This window comes from Hyperoodon ampullatus (genome assembly GCF_949752795.1).
Source record: "Hyperoodon ampullatus genome assembly, chromosome: 17".
Taxonomy (NCBI): domain Eukaryota; kingdom Metazoa; phylum Chordata; class Mammalia; order Artiodactyla; family Ziphiidae; genus Hyperoodon; species Hyperoodon ampullatus.
Genome location: NC_136930.1, coordinates 8,817,263 through 8,834,861, shown reverse-complemented (window position 1 = coordinate 8,834,861; position 17,599 = coordinate 8,817,263). Strand labels below are relative to the sequence as shown.

The 17,599-nt window shown below is 39.8% G+C and overlaps 1 protein-coding gene across 1 annotated transcript in view; it reads right to left on the bottom strand.

Annotated features, from left to right (window-relative positions):
- NKAIN3 (sodium/potassium transporting ATPase interacting 3) overlaps positions 1-17,599 on the bottom strand; it is a gene marked incomplete at both ends in the record, with an annotated part of 525,204 nt that overhangs the window by 24,567 nt on the left and 483,038 nt on the right. Inside the window, one exon of the mRNA XM_079722331.1 lies at positions 5,736-5,796. Coding sequence (XP_079578457.1) covers positions 5,736-5,796 — 61 coding nt within the window. The remainder of the gene's footprint in view (positions 1-5,735; positions 5,797-17,599) is intronic.

The following is a 17,599-nucleotide window of genomic DNA, read 5'->3' as shown; positions in this document are numbered from 1 at the left end:
TATACTTAAAGTTTACAACATGGTGATTTGATATATGTATACATCGTGAAAGGATGCCTACCATGGACTTAATTAACACAGTCGTTACGGAGACAGACTGTCTTGCTAACCTGCCCAAGGACTGGAATCCTCTCTGAACCAGAGCACTATAGTTAGAACCCTATTCTGTGCGGCCTGACCTTCCCATGTGTGGGGCTGGCTTAGGTCTCCACCCTGTTGGACCCAACTTTTTGACCGTACGTCTGTCCCCTTGGCCGTATTTTGCATTTGAGTTCACTCTATGGTGCATCTATCTTCCAAGTCTCTGTTGCCTCCCTGATGTCTTGTCCAGCAGTCCATAAACTCAAGCTCTTGCTCTAATGTGGTATAGTGGAGGTTTACTCCATCTCCCTATATCTGTTTTTCTTTTTAAATATTTTTTAATGTGGACCATTTTTAAAGTCTTTATTGAATTTGTTACAATATTGCATCTGTTTTACGTTTTGGCTTTTTGGCCCTGAGGCATGTGGGATCCTAGCTTCCCGGTCAGGGATCTAACCCACACCCCCTGAATTAGAAGGCGAAGTCATAACCACTGGACTGCCAGGGAAGTCCCCATCTCCCTATATCTTGACCTTCAAAATTACTAAAAATCCATCTGATTATGCTAAAGAGATGCAGGACCTCCATTTGTTAAACATAAATATTTGTAAGTTGGATGAATGTGGTCAAAAGGTACAAACTTCTAGTTATAAGATAAATATAATAAATACTAAGGGTGTAATAACATGATTAATATAATTAACACTGCTGTATGTTTTATATGAAAGTTAAGAGAATAAATTCTAAGAGTTCTCATCACAAGGAAAACTTTTTTTTCTTTTCTTTTGTTTCTACATGCAATGATGGATGTTCACTAAACTTATTCTGGTAATCATTTCATGATTTATGTAAGTCAAATCATTATGCTGTACACATTAAACTTATACAGTACTGTATGTCAATTATATCTCAATAAAACTGAAAGAAAAAAATTGTAAATGTACCAAGCATCTCACTAAATTCTGAACATAATCCTAACACTTCATCAAATTTGAGAACCTTGTAATTTTGAAATCCATTTTGAAAAATGAGTTGCTGGGCCAAGAGAATTTACTAATAAAATAAACTTAACTATCATTTAAAAATATTTTTATTATTTTATTTTTGGCCACGAGATGCGGCTTGCAGGATCTTAGTTCCCCAACCGGGGATCGAATCAGGGCCCCTGGCAGTGAAGGCACTGAGTCCTAACCACTGGACAGCCAGGGAGTTCCCTCAACAATCACTTTTTTAATTAGATGCTATGTGCAAGGCATTTTCTAGGATCTAGAGTTATATCTGGGAACATAAAGATTCTGACTGCAGAGATTTTGTATTCTAGTAGGAAGGTTAGGTAGTAATTTTGTAGCTGTTTGGCAGAGTTATTGGGACATGCTTCAGGCTCTAAATCTAAGCTGTGGTGAGGAGAGCTGTAACTCACCAGATTGTTACCAAAAGAAATATATACTCTCTGAGAACCAGTAGATTCTTCATGACTTATTGGACCAGTACTATGACTCCTTTGAAATATTGGCTGTGACCACGGGATCATCCTTACCTGGGTCTCCTGTATTTCTCCATCCTTGACTCTCACAAATTTCTCCTGTCCCTCCACCCTTGTATGGTCAGGCCACCCAAGATGGCTGTTCTCTTGCTCTCTGTACATCCCCTGCTGGACCAGTCCCTGCTTCACCTACCCCCTACCCACACGACTGACCTTCCTTCTGAATCATAGAGCTTAATCAGTAAATGCCGGTGTACTTGCCCCCGACCCCTGTTAGTAATTGTTCTAATCTTTATATCAAAATGTCTCCACTATGTTAGTTTGTCAAAGGGGCGGTGAGGGGAGTGCTTTTCTGCTGTTTGCCCTGGTAACCAATGAGTCAACCTGATAGTGGGGTGTCACTCCAGGTCCCTTTCTGCTTCAGACGTGTAAGATCCCCCATTCATTAAACCATTGATGTCTCTGTTGCTGACTCTGGGCTCTTTCTTCTGTCTTGAGGCTGGGCCTCAAGGGGTCAAATGGTTGTATAAAGAGCTATTTTGAGATTTTTCCATGTAAAATGTTGAACCCACATCTGGGGAGTTCATTTCCTTTTCAAAAACGAATGCTTAGGATTTTCGATGTACATTTCTCCTGCCAATCAACATATACAGCCCAGGCTGGCCTTTGTGAGCCCGACAGACATCCCATTCGCAGTTTGCAACCTAATATCAGAAGAAGTAGGGCTAGCAACAGCTCCTCTGAAAAAGCCTGGCAACATTTATACAGGTTAATACTATTTTTCAGTATTTTTTGCCTCCCCTCTACACTTCCTTGAATTAAAAATGTTCTTTTTCGTAAATCTGACAAGGCACTAACAAGCCCACAAGTTCATTTCAGCAGTAGATGGCTCACACACAAGATGTTGACTTTTTTTATGGTTATTTTTTATTTCATTTTTTTAACATCTTTATTGGAGTATAATTGCTTTACAATGGTGTGTTAGTTTCTGCTTTATAACAAAGTGAATCAGCTAAACATATATCCCCATATCTCCTCCCTCTTGCATCTCCCTCCTTCCCACCCTCCTATCCCACCCCTCTAGGTGGTCACAAAGCACCGAGCTGATCTCCCTGTGCTATGCAGCTGCTTCCCACTAGCTATCTATTTTACATTTGGTAGTACATATATGTCCATGCCACTCTCTCGCTTTGTCACACCTTACCCTTCCCCCTCCCCGTGTCCTCAAGTCCGTTCTCTATGTTGACATGTTTTTACGACTACAGGTTCTAAATAGCCTGGTCCCACAAAAGTGTTCACAGAGATTGATAGATTTTAAAAAAGGAAATAAAAAATGAAATATATATAAATAGGCTTTTTCATTAGAATGAATGATGAAAAGTATTGACCCTACCTAGCAGTACTCTTGCTTTTGTGAGCTTTTTATTTCATTGTCTTTGACCTGAAATCATAGTCTTTATAGGAAATGGCTAAAGAGGCTGAAAGGTAACTAAGAAGATGGGTGGCTGGAAATAAATGTTTCCTCAAGCATTTATTACCCTTCAGAAATGTCCATCAGCTGAAATGTTACGCCCATAGAACCACTTAAGCAGTGCAGAGGAGAGAAGCAGGTAGTTATTAATTTTTAAGGCTGGCTGACAGCTTTCAGTCCAAGAAAGGCTTAACTTTGCATTTTGAATAAGGCAGAGATTTTCATTAGTTAGAATAGAAATCGAAATGATAAACGATATATTGTCTGCCAAAATACTGTGACATTACATTATCTACTTGCAGTTACCTTTCAGAAGAAGCTTTCCAGAAGCATACTTAGATAAATTGGAAGGCTACCAGTATTATTTTCTTATTTTATGTTTAAATTTTGGAAACACAATTCAAAGGACACATCTTCTTGACTGTGGGTTGGTAAGGGCAGTTCATTTTTACACCCGAAACCCAAGTGTTGGCACAAATTTTACTAGTATATGAGATCATTGCAATTTGTTTCAGACATTTCTTTTTGCTCACATCTGCCTTCTGAAGACTCTAGGACAATTTAATTAAAATTGCACTTTGATTCCTACTGCTTTCAATAAAAAATATAAAATTACCCTCACTTGAGAACTATCAGACTAAAAGATTTGTGATTGCTTTCTACTGTCATCTTGCTCCCTGCTGATTATCATGTCAGGCTGGTCTAGGGCGTGTTTACTTTGTTTTGAGCACCCAAGACCCTTTTGGCTCTAAGTACTATTTGAATTGATGGTGACATAACTACTTTATACAGATGTCTCTTGGTAACTTAAGGTAGGGCCCTAATAACAAACAGTACAATTAAACCATTAATAGAATAGGCTGCTAGCAGGTGCTTCAATGCTGGTTTGATGGGCATTGAAATAGCTGATTCAGAGGTTTCTATAGAAAAACTTAAGCTAGTTAAAGACTCTAAAATCAATAAAACTACGATATCTGCCAGTAGCAATCTGATCCATATACACTGACATTATTTCTCTTAAAAAGGCTGATAGAAGGTCAAAAATCTTTTACCCAATTTGGATGAGCCTTTTATTTTGCATGACATTTTGCATTTCCAAGTTTTGCTTAAAATCACAAGCTTTAAGGAAAAGCCCTTTATATATTTATTCTACTAGATAAAAGAAGATTATTGATTAATCTACCTGTCCTCACACAATAAAATGGGGATGAAACATTAGCATCATTTGAGAACCTCTAATCGGTTCGGTGAGGAGAAGAAACAGGATCATTTTGGTACCTACTCAAAAGTACTTTATAAGGTATTCAGCTGGGATTTATCAATCAGTGTATCATTTTGGGGGAAGTATTTATTCAGCACCAATTCTAATAATTTTTTTTCGTTTTCAATTCCAGTTAAAATTGTTCTTGCTCAACCGGTTGTTTTTTCGCTGTCAGGCTGTCTTAGCTGTGAGTTGGAAGCATGCTGCTGATTTTTTGTACATTAACTTTGTCAAATTGTGGAGCTACTAAATGGAACACCTGAAAATGTACTTTTTGAAGTTAACCTCATAGTCAAAAGTATTGTCATTACAACAGCACTTTTGAAATGTCAGAAACTTTCCAGCTCATCTAGCATTAAAAAACAAAACAAAACAAAACAAAGCCCCAAGCAAGCACAAAAGAGATGATGTGGTACGTTTGCGTGTTTTCACTGCCTGATGAGTTTAATCTCAAGGTCTAATATTTCTGCCAGTTGGTTAAATAAATCCTCATTGTTAACTGGATTCCAGTTCATACACCATGCACTGTACCTATTTGTTGGCAAGCACTCATCAGACCCTTTTGGAGTTGTGTTCTATAAAGAAGTTGTAATGGCTAGCTAGACACTTATCCTCATTTTTTTAAGAGTCAACTTTGCAACCCAGAGAGTATCTGCAGTGGTATAACCAAATCCCTGGGACGGTTGGGTATGATTTGTTTATCTAATAATTTATTATTTTTTTAAATTAAATTTTTCTTTGGTATTACATGAACCCATAATGGAGTGGTGCCAAGAAGTGCCTTAGACATTAGCAGCCGCTCCATGAATGCCACTCGTTAACCTATGTTGCTAAACCTCTACCCCCATAACTTTGGGTAATATGTCTTTTTTTTTTTTTTTTTTTTAGTGTTCTGCTAAAATGTGACCACTTAGCTTTTTATCATTCCATTAATTCTTTTTCAGCATCTCTCTCTCTCTCTTTTTTTTTACATCTTGCATTGAAGGTTGTCACTTTTAGTTTTCTCAGTATTTTATGTAGTTTATGTATGTGTAGTTCTTGGTAGACTGTGTTATTGTATTGATGTTATTGCTATTAGTCAGATTACAAAATTCTGCAGCCAGCATACTTACAATTAGTGATGGATAAAACAACCCCAATTTTCTACTCAGAGAAACGTTTAGGTCTCTGATGAAAAGTTACTAAAATGAAACAACAGCCATCTGTAGGTGTCCCTGTCTCTGAGCATCCTCCCACACGACTTGGATTGAGAGTTTCAATACTTAGTGCCATCTTGTTTGTGTGCAGTATAGTTTGTAAGTGTTTGATTGTAACTTTACTATGCTGATTTTAATCATTTAAAATTCCAAATATAAAAGATTTCATGGTCCTGTAATGATTAGTTTTGGAAGCTATATCTCAGATAAAATAAACCCACAGGTAGGTAGAATAATACTTACAGGTGTCCTCTTCTTCCATGAAAATACTGATCACATAACAGGCATACACAAAACCAACCAACTGCAAAGGAGAAAAAAATATCTTAAAAACCTAGGACAGATGTCCATAATTAAAAAGCCTATGTAACCAATAGACAAAGAATACACAGTATTGTCGTCTATGAATTTGTAATAGAAAAAAATCTTAAACGCTATTTAAATGTTTTAAAATAATAGCCGTGATTTTAAAGAACCTTTTCATTTCTACTTAGGTTTAATAGCTTTCTAAAGTAGTACACAGAAATGGGAAAAAAATTGCAGATATTTCACTTAGATTTTGATTTGTGATTTACAGTTCTTATATTGCAAAATCACCACAGGTTATTCAGAACATCTATTTCTAAGTTTTGACTATTTGTAGAGCAATTTGTAGCAACTCTCATTATTACTACAACTATTTTAATGTTTAATTACCACAAAGGGAATCAAAATATGTTCACTGTAAATTAAATACCAATCATTTACTTAATTGTGGCAAATGCTCTGAGAATGTAAATTCTATTTGAATACTAAATTGTTTTGTTAATTATACACTGCCAGCCACAAACAGCAGATATATTGTTCTTCTTTCTTGACTGCTCCCCCTTTTTTCCTGCATCCCCTCCCTTTCCTGATTAGTAACTATCTGAATCTGTCCTTTGGAACTCAGGGAATGTTTAAGAGACTGAAACCTTTTTCCTACTAGGAAACAGGGACACGAAAAGGCTTTTGTACCCAAGGGGGCCTCACAGGGTCCTGCTTGGTTTCAAAGGCAGGGATGTGTATATGCGCCCATAGTCCAGGGGTAAGGCCTTCTGAAGAGAGCTGGCTGTGCTATTCTGGAGCAGGACCCTACCCAAGAGAACAATATTCCTTTGAGTTCTTCTGCAGCCACATCATACAGGGGGGCTCCTGTTCCCTCATGGGATATTGCTAGTACTTTAGTAACACATGAAGTCCTAACATGTAGCCCTGGTGAGGCTACCAGAGTCAAGCCACATGTTAGATATTGTTAAAGGCTGGGTTTTCTTAGGATTTTAGAAAATAGATAGATAGACAGATAGAAAGAAAGAAATAGGAGTAATATTTTCTCCTTATGCTCCTATGGATTATCTTGTTCATTCCTTTTAATACATGTGTTCTACTTTGGATTCCTTTATGTACCTCATTAGATTTATATAACCTACTGTGGAGAATTGACTTTGAAGATGACCCTTTTGCTTGAAGAGCAGTGCAATGAGTTCAGCTGACATGAGTCCTAGTGATAGAAACAGGCAGATCAGATATCTTTTGAACCCTAAAGAGCTAGACCAAGTGACAGCCAAACAAATCAAGAGTTTCTCTGTATGCAGTGTGACTAGGATGGCGGATACTTTGGGTCTCTTCTACTCACTTTGCAAGGAGAAGGGTAGTAGAAGAATGGATGAATCATGTTACAACAGAAAAATGTCTGAACTAGTTTTGTTACTTTTGTTACAGACCAACATTTAGATACTGCAGTGTTTATCTTGGACGTTGCTTATTGAATAGTTAGGCCACAGATGCTTGATAGCTTACGTAGTTCAATCATTTTTCCCCTACAGCAAACTCAGCTAAGTTAAATCTCACAAATCATTATTTTTCCATCTAAGTAGGTGAAAGATAAGCAAACTGTTTTGATTGAGTGCTGTAGAACTTTTCTAGTATAAAGCTAAGGCCTTCATGATACCTCAATACTACAATGAATATTATTTTTCTACTTTCCTAATAGGCTATACATCTCTACAAAAAAATCTATTTACACCTTTATGCTGATTTGAAGTAGAATAAATTATTATTTTGTCTTCATTGATACCTTTTGAGATGACAATGATGCCTAAAGTGTATATTAGCATATTATTAGCCTCTTTGACAGGGAACATATTTTGGTGTCTTCTAACATTAGCTCATTCCATTTGATATGCTGGGTCCATCGGCATTTACTGGTTGGTTCATTGGCATTTACTGGAAGAAAGTCCAGAGGATTGATGAGAAGGGTCCTTGAGAGCAAACTCGGTGAACTCAATGCTAAAACACTGTTTTCATACATCAATATGTAGAGTTAATTTGATGGGGTTGAAAAAAATCCCATCCTGATAGAGAGATTTTAACTTGAAAATGAAGTCTACCCCACCCTTCTCTGGTTTGCCTTCCAGCTGTTACAAGAGACCTGGAAAATAGTAACTGCTAATGACTGTTCCATAAATTGCTTAGTTATATATTTATACATTTAAAGGAACAAATCTAAGCAACCTCTAGGGACTCTTTTTAATACAAAATAAAAATTTATTTTTTTGCAAGAAACTTTTTAATTATTCCAATACAAGTTTCCTTCCAGGCTAAACAAAAAGGGGTTGACCAGATGGCTAACACTGAAGGACAAATGCAAGTTATTTAGTCCTGATTCCATCATTTGAGTAAGTGCAGTTGAAATTTAGGGAGAGGTTTGGGGTTAGGATGAGACATTGAGCAAGTTAGAAGGACTGCATAAGAAGATGATTATAGATGTACTTTTATAAAGGCAAAAGGAGCAAACTCAACTGAATAATTTTTCAAAAAAATGTTTTTAGGGCTTCCGTGGTGGCGTAGTGGTTGAGAGTCCGCCTGCCGATGCAGGGGACGTGGGTTCGTGCCCCGGTCCGGGAGGGTCCCACATGCCGCGGAGCGGCTGGGCCCGTGAGCCATGGCCGCTGAACCTGCGCGTCCGGAGCCTGTGCTCCACAACGGGAGAGGCCACAACAGTGAGAGTCCCGCGTACTGAAAAAAAAAAATGTTTTTACTTAAGTTTTAGTTATTTTGTATTTCTTCCCTGTGTTTTAGGACCATGGATTATTTTAAAATTATTGGGTTAACTGTGTTTCTGAAAAGATTGTCTATATACTGAAGATAATTCATTGATAGATTTATTTCTCTTTTTCCAAATGAGTCTTTTTCTTTTTTAAATAAATTTATTTATTTGTGGCTGCGTTGGGTCTTTGTTGCTGCGTGTGGGCTTTTCTCTAGTTGTGTTGAGCCGGAGCCACCCTTTCTTGCGGTTTGTGGGCTTCTCATTGCGGTGGCTTCTCTTGTTGCAGAGCACGGGCTCTAGGCACACCGGCCTCAGTAGCTGTGGCTCGTGGGCTACAGAGTGCAGGCTCAGTAGTTGTGACTCATGGGCCTAGTTGCTCTGCCACATGTGGGATCCTACTAGACCAGGGCTCGAACCCGTGTCCCCTGAATTGGCAGGCAGATTCTCAGCCACTGCGCTAACAGGGAAGCCCCCAAATGAGTCTTCTGACAAATAGAAAGTAAGATCAGCCTCTTAGTTATAGTGATACCACACTATCCTTCCCTATTCAGTGAATTATTTTTTATTAATGAAATGTGAGAACACCCAGTTTTTAAAGAACAGAGCAGTGCATAGCAACAGAAAATTTGTCATATCCAATTGTTTACTAATGGATCTTAATAATATCTTGAGAGATGTAAAGAAAGGAATTTTGGCTAAGTAACTGAAATATGCAATACCATTAACCAGAAACAATAAGATAAAGACATGCCATATTAGACATATTAGATCATTGTCCAGGCCTTCAAACAGAACTTGTCAGACATAATCTCAATATTATAACAAATGAATTAACTAAAATATATCCTTTTAATTTTGCTTTATTGACTGGCATACTAATAAAATATTTATTCCCAAAATTACTTTTGCTATCATGATTAACCAAATGACTGTTTAACTAATAATGTTATTCTCATGAGAACATGTCTAGACATCATGTTAATCACTTATTTGTAGAAGCTGACTGTTGTATAGTTCTTGGTTTCCCAGAACATGAGTTGAAATAGTCCCTGTGGCTTTCTGCTTATCTCCAAGAAATGGAATAAAATGCATTCTCGCCAATAGTGAAGACACATAAAATAAATAATATCAGGATAATAATCCTGATTATTTCTGCTTTAAATAAACCTTTGAGTCACTCGTTTTAAAGACACCTCTTTTCCATTAAAAACATCCATCTCTATAGTTGTAACATTTAAATGATTTTCTCCTCCATATTGTAAATTCTGACTGCATAAATTCCACCTGTTTCAATATATTAAATGGATGTAAATGGCATAAGACTAGATTCCAACACCATTTTTTTTTTTTGATGAAGGGATTGATTAGTTTTTGCAAGTAAGATTTGTATATGAGATTGATTTGTTTTGGCCTGCGGGCCTTGTAGAAGGATTGACAGGATTAGGTTTCTCACATGCAGATACTAGGATGACAACAATCCATTGTCTGTGTGTCCTGCTAATTGTGGGTCTTGGTAAAAATGAGTCATCTCTACAAGCCTGAGTGTCTTAAGGGATCAGTTTTAGGTGAAGTGGATGGGTGAGAAAAGCTCATTTAGGGAACTCAGAGAGAAGAGCTTTTTCAGACCTAGCCTTAGGGTGAGAGAACTGAGGGGTCTGAGGGAAGCCAAAAGGATTCTTGAACAATAATAACTCCCCAATACTTTCCCAAATTTCCCAGCATTCATACCAACATTTAAGCCCTAAAGCTTAAGAGAATCCCTAAGGAATGACAGAAGTTTCTCTATTTAACACAGGTTCTAAACAGCTCTTTGTTAGTCATCTCTTCCTCAAGTCCACAATGACTTTATAAAAACCTTGGCCATATATATGTGCTAGCATATTTGTTTCTGACGAACCTAAGAGCAGGACAGGAATAAAGATGCAGATGTAGAGAATGGACTTGAGGACACGGGGAGGGAGAAGGGTAAGCTGGGACGAGGTGAGAGAGTAGCACTGACATATATACACTAAATATTTCATATTTATATATGAAATGTAAAATAGATAGCTAGTGGGAAGCAGCCGCATAGCACAGGGAGATCAGCTTGGTGCTTTGTGACCACCTAAAGGGGTGGGATAGGGAGGGTGGGAGGGAGATGAAAGAGGGAGGGGATATGGGGATATATGTATACATATAGCTGATTCACTTTGTTATACAGCAGCAACTAACACAACAATGTAAAGCAACTATACTCCAATAAAGATGTTAAAAAAAAAAAAAAAAAGGAGAAAGATGGAGGAAAAAAATAGTCTTGGCCAAAGCTGGCCCTATTGGAGGCAGGCAGGCAGAGACTGACCCGCTTTGCTCTGTGTAGGACTTTGTCCCTATTGAAGTCATTAAGTTGGACACTTGTGAGCAGAAAGCTTCTGCATGTAATTTATTTGGGTTAAGGTGTTAAGTTACTTATAAAAGGAAGCATAGCTACCTAATGTCAAGAATGTGCAGGGTTTGGGATTTTACTCTACTTTATAAGCTAGCAAGTTAGCCTGTTACTCTTTCATGGGTGCTGGACCAGAGACCAAGGACTTTATTGCTCATGGCACAGAAGCCAGCACAAGCTTCACACCTCTTTGTTGTATTCCCCATGCCCCTTGGGCCATGATGGACCCCTGCACGTATAGTGGGTTGTGTTGAGGAGAGGAATATTGAGTTACTTTTTTTTAATTGGAATATAATTGCTTTACAATGTTGTGTTAGTTTCTGCTGTACGATGAAGTGAGTTAGCTCTATGTATACATATAGCCCCTTCCTCTTAGGCCTCCCCATCCCCCAATCCCACCCATCTTAAAGCATTAGTCTAAATAAAAAAAAAAGACAAACAATAGAAAAATGAGCAAAGAACGTAAATATCTAAGCTATACAGAAAGAAAGAAAACTAATAAACTGTGGAATGATGTCATACATCAGTCATAAATTAAATGCACATTAAGAGTACAAGGAAACTATGTTATCACCAAATTTGCAACATTCTTTTTTTTTTTTTTTGTGGGTGTGTGTTAGCAAAAGTGGTCAGATAGATATTCTTGTATACTACGTTTGGAAGAAAAAGTTGGCAAAAAAGTTATACTCTTTCACCCAGTAATTTTACCTCTAAAAACCCATCACACAGAAATATTTTAAAAATCTCTATAGTGATTATTATTTTTTTTTGAGTTACTTTTCTAGCAAGAGGAAGCAAGACTACTCTTTGTCAGGGGTGGGATGGGGGAGACGTTACCTCATCCCTAAGGGTTGCTAGTTGAAAACACAACCCTGAGAAATGGTTCAGGCAAAGAGTGATGATAAATTTGGAGGTCATCAGTGTATCTATAGATAGTATTTAAAGCCATGTGACTGGATTAGATCACTAAGGAAGTGAGTGAAGGGAGAGAAGAGGTCCAGGGAATAAGTCCTGGAACATATTACATTTAGGGGTTGGAGAGAAGTTAACTCACCAGCAAGAGACAGAAAAGGACTGACCCAAGGGATACAGAGATACAAGAAAGCCAGGGCTATTGGCCGCATCCAAGGCCTCTGATAGGTCAAGGACAACGAGCACTGTGTTACTGAGGGCTGGGCTGGGTAAAGTGGAGGAAATGGGAGACCCTGACAGAAGTGGTTTTGATGGAGGGTGGGGCAAAAATCTGATGAGACTGGGTTCAGGAGGAAATAGGATGTCAACGATTGTTTCAAGGAGTTTGCCTAAAAGGAGAGTAGAGAAAGGGACAGCAGCTAGAGAAAGATGTGAGGTCGATGGGGATTTTTGTTTTTGTTTTGAAAAGTGGGCATTACTACAACATGTTTGTTTTCTGATGGGGATAAACTCTTTTTTTAATCATAATTCACAATTTGGGGCCATGGAGACCAAAGAATCTCTCGCCTGTCCAAGCACACATGCACTTTTTATGTCTCCAAGCCCTCTCTAATCCTGCTTCAACCTGGCTTTCGAGGCTTATCCCCCACTCTTCTCTGCCATAGCCTGTGCTCCAACTCCCCACACATTCCTCATTCTCTGCCTGCCCACCAACCCCTGACCCGTTCTCATATCTCTGCTTGCCCATCCTCTAAGTCCTGAGGTTAATGGCACTTTCTTTGATCTCTCCAGTGGATACGCCTCTAGTTTGAACTGTCTCAGAACTTTGTTCTTATATCTCCAGTGGCGGTTCCCAGCATTGCTTTGTATCATAGCTATGTGTGCACTTCCCAGTAGACACTTGAAGGCAGGAACCCTCGGAGAGAGCTGATAGAATGGCCACATCCTCTGAGAGTCCTGACCTGGTTCCTTCAGGAAGAGGATCTGCTCCTTCCCTTACTTTGGCATGGCCTCATGTACCACGCTGAAGGCACATTTCACATGATTATACAATCTGTCTGCATGTTTGTCTCCACCACCAGGCTCTGGAGAGAACTTTTTGTCAACTCAACTTTGCATTTCGGACACATTGCCTGGTACAAAGAAGGTACTCATTAAATGTTTATGAATGAATAAATGATGAGAAGTGCTGTATTGCAAAGCAAATTGGGGGCAGGGAAACCAGTATGGCTGAAATAAGGCTGAAACCAGTATGGCTGAAATAACACAATTCCAGCATGTTAGCAACGCTGAAATTCCCACAGGGTTCCCGGGTCACTCAGCCAACATAAAAGCCAGCTCTGCTCACCACAGCAGTAGCTTTCGTATTGAGTTGATAAGTTCCACAGATTTTTGCTGTTTTGCTTTGATACCATCTGGGTCATGCAATAAACACGAGAACAAGCCAATGATTGTACCACGTTAGACAGATGGATGTATCATAAACATGTAGAAAGAAAAGGGATTTTAGGGATATTAGTCTATTTCCACTTATGAATTAACTATTGGTTGATTTTACATGAAACCAAACATTTGAAGTACATTAAAAGTAGCTACAGGTATCCCTGAATACTGGGGAGAGGAGAAATAATATGATGGAATAAGAATTTTCTAGCCAGTTTACTGAAGCGATCAGTGGTTTTCATAAGGAATGCTGGTGCTCCAATCCTCACTGCAAGTCTGAATGCAGCCTGCCCTCTTGTCAGGTCAGGATGACAAACAGAATGTCCAGGCACATGACACATGGTTACTGATTTGGGAACCTTCTGACTCCCTCTTTTAGAAGGGGTGTGGGCTCAGCTTTGTGCAATGGCTCACCCTCTGTACTGGATGGGACAGCAGGCATATCCTTCCTTCCTAGGTAGATACTTAAAAACTCCGAGACTGAAGAACAGGCTGCAAGTGGACAGTCTCATCACACAGAGCTGTGTGGACACGTTTCTTTCTCTATGACTTCCAGGAGGGCTTCTTCGTGCAACTGTCACCCATGTCTATCTGTTTTCTCCTGTGTGCCCAGCAGAACAAAAGTCTGGGAACTTAGGATCCTCAGGGGAGGAGGTCCCCGGAGGGACTGGCTTCTTATTTATTCGGATGACTCTAGGGAGAGTATCTTCAGAATCCTAGTAATTCCTAACCTATTTGTTTTTTAATCAAGCTGCTCACACTTATCCTTCAGGAATCCAGAATTTGTTATGTCGGTTTATGGAAGTGTCCTATGCCAAGTGAAGCCTGAAATTATTTGAAGACATTTGGTTCACTCTCCTAAGAGTCCCACTGGCACCCTGGGCTCCAAATGAATCAATGAATATGGAAATAAGTTGTTTTCTCTACGATGACCATAAAAATATACACTGGCAACAGCATCACATTACTTTGGGCTTTGGGGATTTATTGCCCTTATGTGTATGAGAAGCACTTGTGTAGACAGTCAAAATGGAAAACAAATGGTTTGCTGGCTTCAACCAAGGAAGATAAGCTTTTTAATGACATGCTTTTATGATGCAGACACTCTGCACAAGCCAGCTCAGCAATCTACAGAGGACACACAAGTTACTCTGACTTGCAAAAAACTTTGTTCTCAGTGCATTTCTGGTGTCAAGTCATTGAGGAATAAGAGCATTGTTCAAACAGGACAAACAAACAAACAAGTCTATTTAGGTAACTCATATCTGGGACCTTTCTAAGTGTCCACTGCCAAGCTTGATGATTCTTCAATGGCATCATGTAAATAGTTTGGTAGGGTCATAGTACCTGAGTGTTACGAGGTAATTTGAAGAAAAATGTTTCTATTAAGAAAAATGTCTTCTAGTTTTTACCCATTTTACAATCTTAAACATAAACCTAAAAGTCAATTTGTAAATGTGTGAGATGCACGTAAATGTAGCTTGGAGATAAAGAGTTGCTTTTGTGATGGTGTTGGCATGTGGTGGGTAGGGTCTTGGGTGAGCATATATGGGGACTTACTCCAGGTCACATCGAGCTCTGACCCCTCCATACCTGATCCTCTACATGGAGTCAGGTCTAGGGAACTGGAGTAAAATCTGGGCTTGGGCACCCACTCAGACCCACCTCAACTTCTCTGTTCCATCTTGAGCTGTTGACTTCACTCCCTAGCAACTCAGACCTCTAGTTCTGATGACTCATTTTGAATCTGTTCTTTGGCTTACTAGAGCATGTTGACTCTTCTTGTGCCTCTCAGGGTCAAGGGTGGGCACCCTCAGTGTCTCAGGAGAGACATTCCTGCCAATACGCCCTCAAATCCAGCTTGCCACTGGACCACACAACCCGACAGTGGGACGTCCATCTCCAAATCTTACGTATTGAGAACGGAGGTCCCCAGAGCACTCACTGAAAGGCAGTGGATGGCAGAGGGGCCGTGCTCTGAGCCCCATCTTAGGTAGCCAGGCACTGCCCCAGGGCATACAGATCTGTGTGTCTGTCCACTGCCACCCGCTTCCCACTGAGGAGCTGGCTCAGTCAGCAAGGGAGTCGTTGAGAGGATATTAACAAACGGCAATGTCTGGAGCCCTATCGGTTGAGGACACTGCTCCCACCATCCAGGGACAGTCATGCAACCTCCGTAGACTTCTCAACCCCTTGTTGCAGATGGAGTTCTATGTGGATATATAGACTTTACAGATCTTAGGAGAACCCAAGAGAAAAACATGCATTCCTCTGCTTGGATGATCTGTGGAATTTAAGGGGAGACATTTTGCAAAATAAAAGTCTACTTGTCTGTAATCAAGTGGGGTTTTCACAGGTTTCTTAATTCGTTTGAGGGATGTATTTGAAAGTCCCATCTAGTGACATGTGGCAGGAGCTGTGATCCGCTTGGCTGAATTAGTACATGGAATCAATTCCACCTAATTCCCTTCTTGAACAGGAGACCGAATGAGACTGTGGTCTAGTTCTGAGAAGGCCCCAGGGTGTTCTTTGTGAGCAACTGGCTGCAGTACCAGTGCACCAGCCTTTGTAACTATTGAACCTTTGAGGGAAGCAGAGGTGTAGCCTAGGATCTGCCCGGACTTCACTGTTCTGCAGCAGATCACCCATCCTCCATTCAGGGCCAAGGCGGGGGAGGATCCCATGTCATGGACCGCCTGACCTCTCCCGATGGTCTCCGTGATGAGGACTGCCACCTTGCCTGTGTGCAGTTCCTGCACCCTCCTTGGTTCTGAGCCTCTGTATCTCTTTTCTCGTGACTTCTAGAACAACTTCAGGGTCCCTGGGACCAATGATCTCCTTTGAAGGGATTCCGGGAGTTCCATTTAATGCTTGGGGAATCCACAAGAGGCAACTCTTGCTTCTGGTGTTGCTCCAGTGTATCCGGTTGTCAGGAGGGGTTTCAGCCTTGTTCCCGGAATCCAGTGCTTATCTTACAGTTAATGGTTATGCTGGTTGAGAGTCCAGCTTTGTGGTTGGAGAGATCTCAGTCCAAATACTGGCTTTGCCACTACTATCTGAGCAACCTTTGGCAAGGTATTTGACCTCTCTGAGCCTCAGTTTCCTCATATATAAAATGGGGAACATGATCATATTAAATACTTCATTGATTATTGTGAGGGTTACTGAGCTAGTGGATGTTTAGTGCTTAGCACAGGGCTTAGCAGGACACTATAGGTCCATTGATTCATTAAGCCCTTATATCTTTAAGAGCCAAGTTCTATCATCATCTTCATTCTATGAAGGAGAAAACTGAGGCACAGAGGTTAATCAATTTGTCCCCAAACCACTTAGGTAGGAAGTTACACTCTGACTCTGTAGCCCATGATGTTGACCTCTCTCCTTACTGCTGCTGTATATACAGCTCTTCTACAATCTAAAGCTGCATTTACTCGGCAAAACAGTTACAAACTCCTTTATACTATAATCTCAAGATTTTTCTTTTTTAAAAATTTATTTATTTATTTATTTATTTATTTATTTATTTATTTATTTATTTATTTTTGGCTGTGTTGGGTCTTCGTTGCTGCGTGCGGGCTTTCTTTGGTTGCAGTGAGCGGGGACTACTCTTTGTTGTGGTGCGCGGGCTTCTCATTGCACTGGCTTCTCGTTGCAGAGCATGGGTTCTAGGGTGCGCGGGCTTCAGTAGTTGCAGTGAGCGGGCTCTAGAGGGCAGGCTCAGTAGTTGTGGTGCATGGGCTTAGTTGCTCCCAGCATGTGGGATCTTCCTGGACGAGGGATCGAACCTGTGTCCCCTGCATTGGCAGGCAGATTCTTAACCACTGCGCCACCAGGGAAGTCCCAAGAGTTTTTTCATAGTAATCTTACATGGGATTAAGTACTATCCAGGTGTTCACGCACCACATGCTCTGTTCTTTTAAAATGATGATTTAAACTTTCCAAAGCATTTAAAAAGCCTGAGAAGTACAAGATTTGAGTCAAAAGCATAAAATAGTTCCAAGATGCTTGTGTCTAATAATCTGGAGTTTTTAGACTTTACTTTTAGTTTTACTAGATACTTTTCCAATACAATGAGCAACAGTCATCATTATTCCTTATAATATGTTGAAATCATTAGAAAGGAGGCGGTTTTCACTAATGTTATCCATTTTCTTATTGTCCAAACTAAGAGTTTTTTCCTAAGATGGCTTTGGAATGATCCCAGAACTATAAGGCTGTGATATTTCCTTTCAAATTCTACTGCCTGTCAGGGTCCAGGCAAAT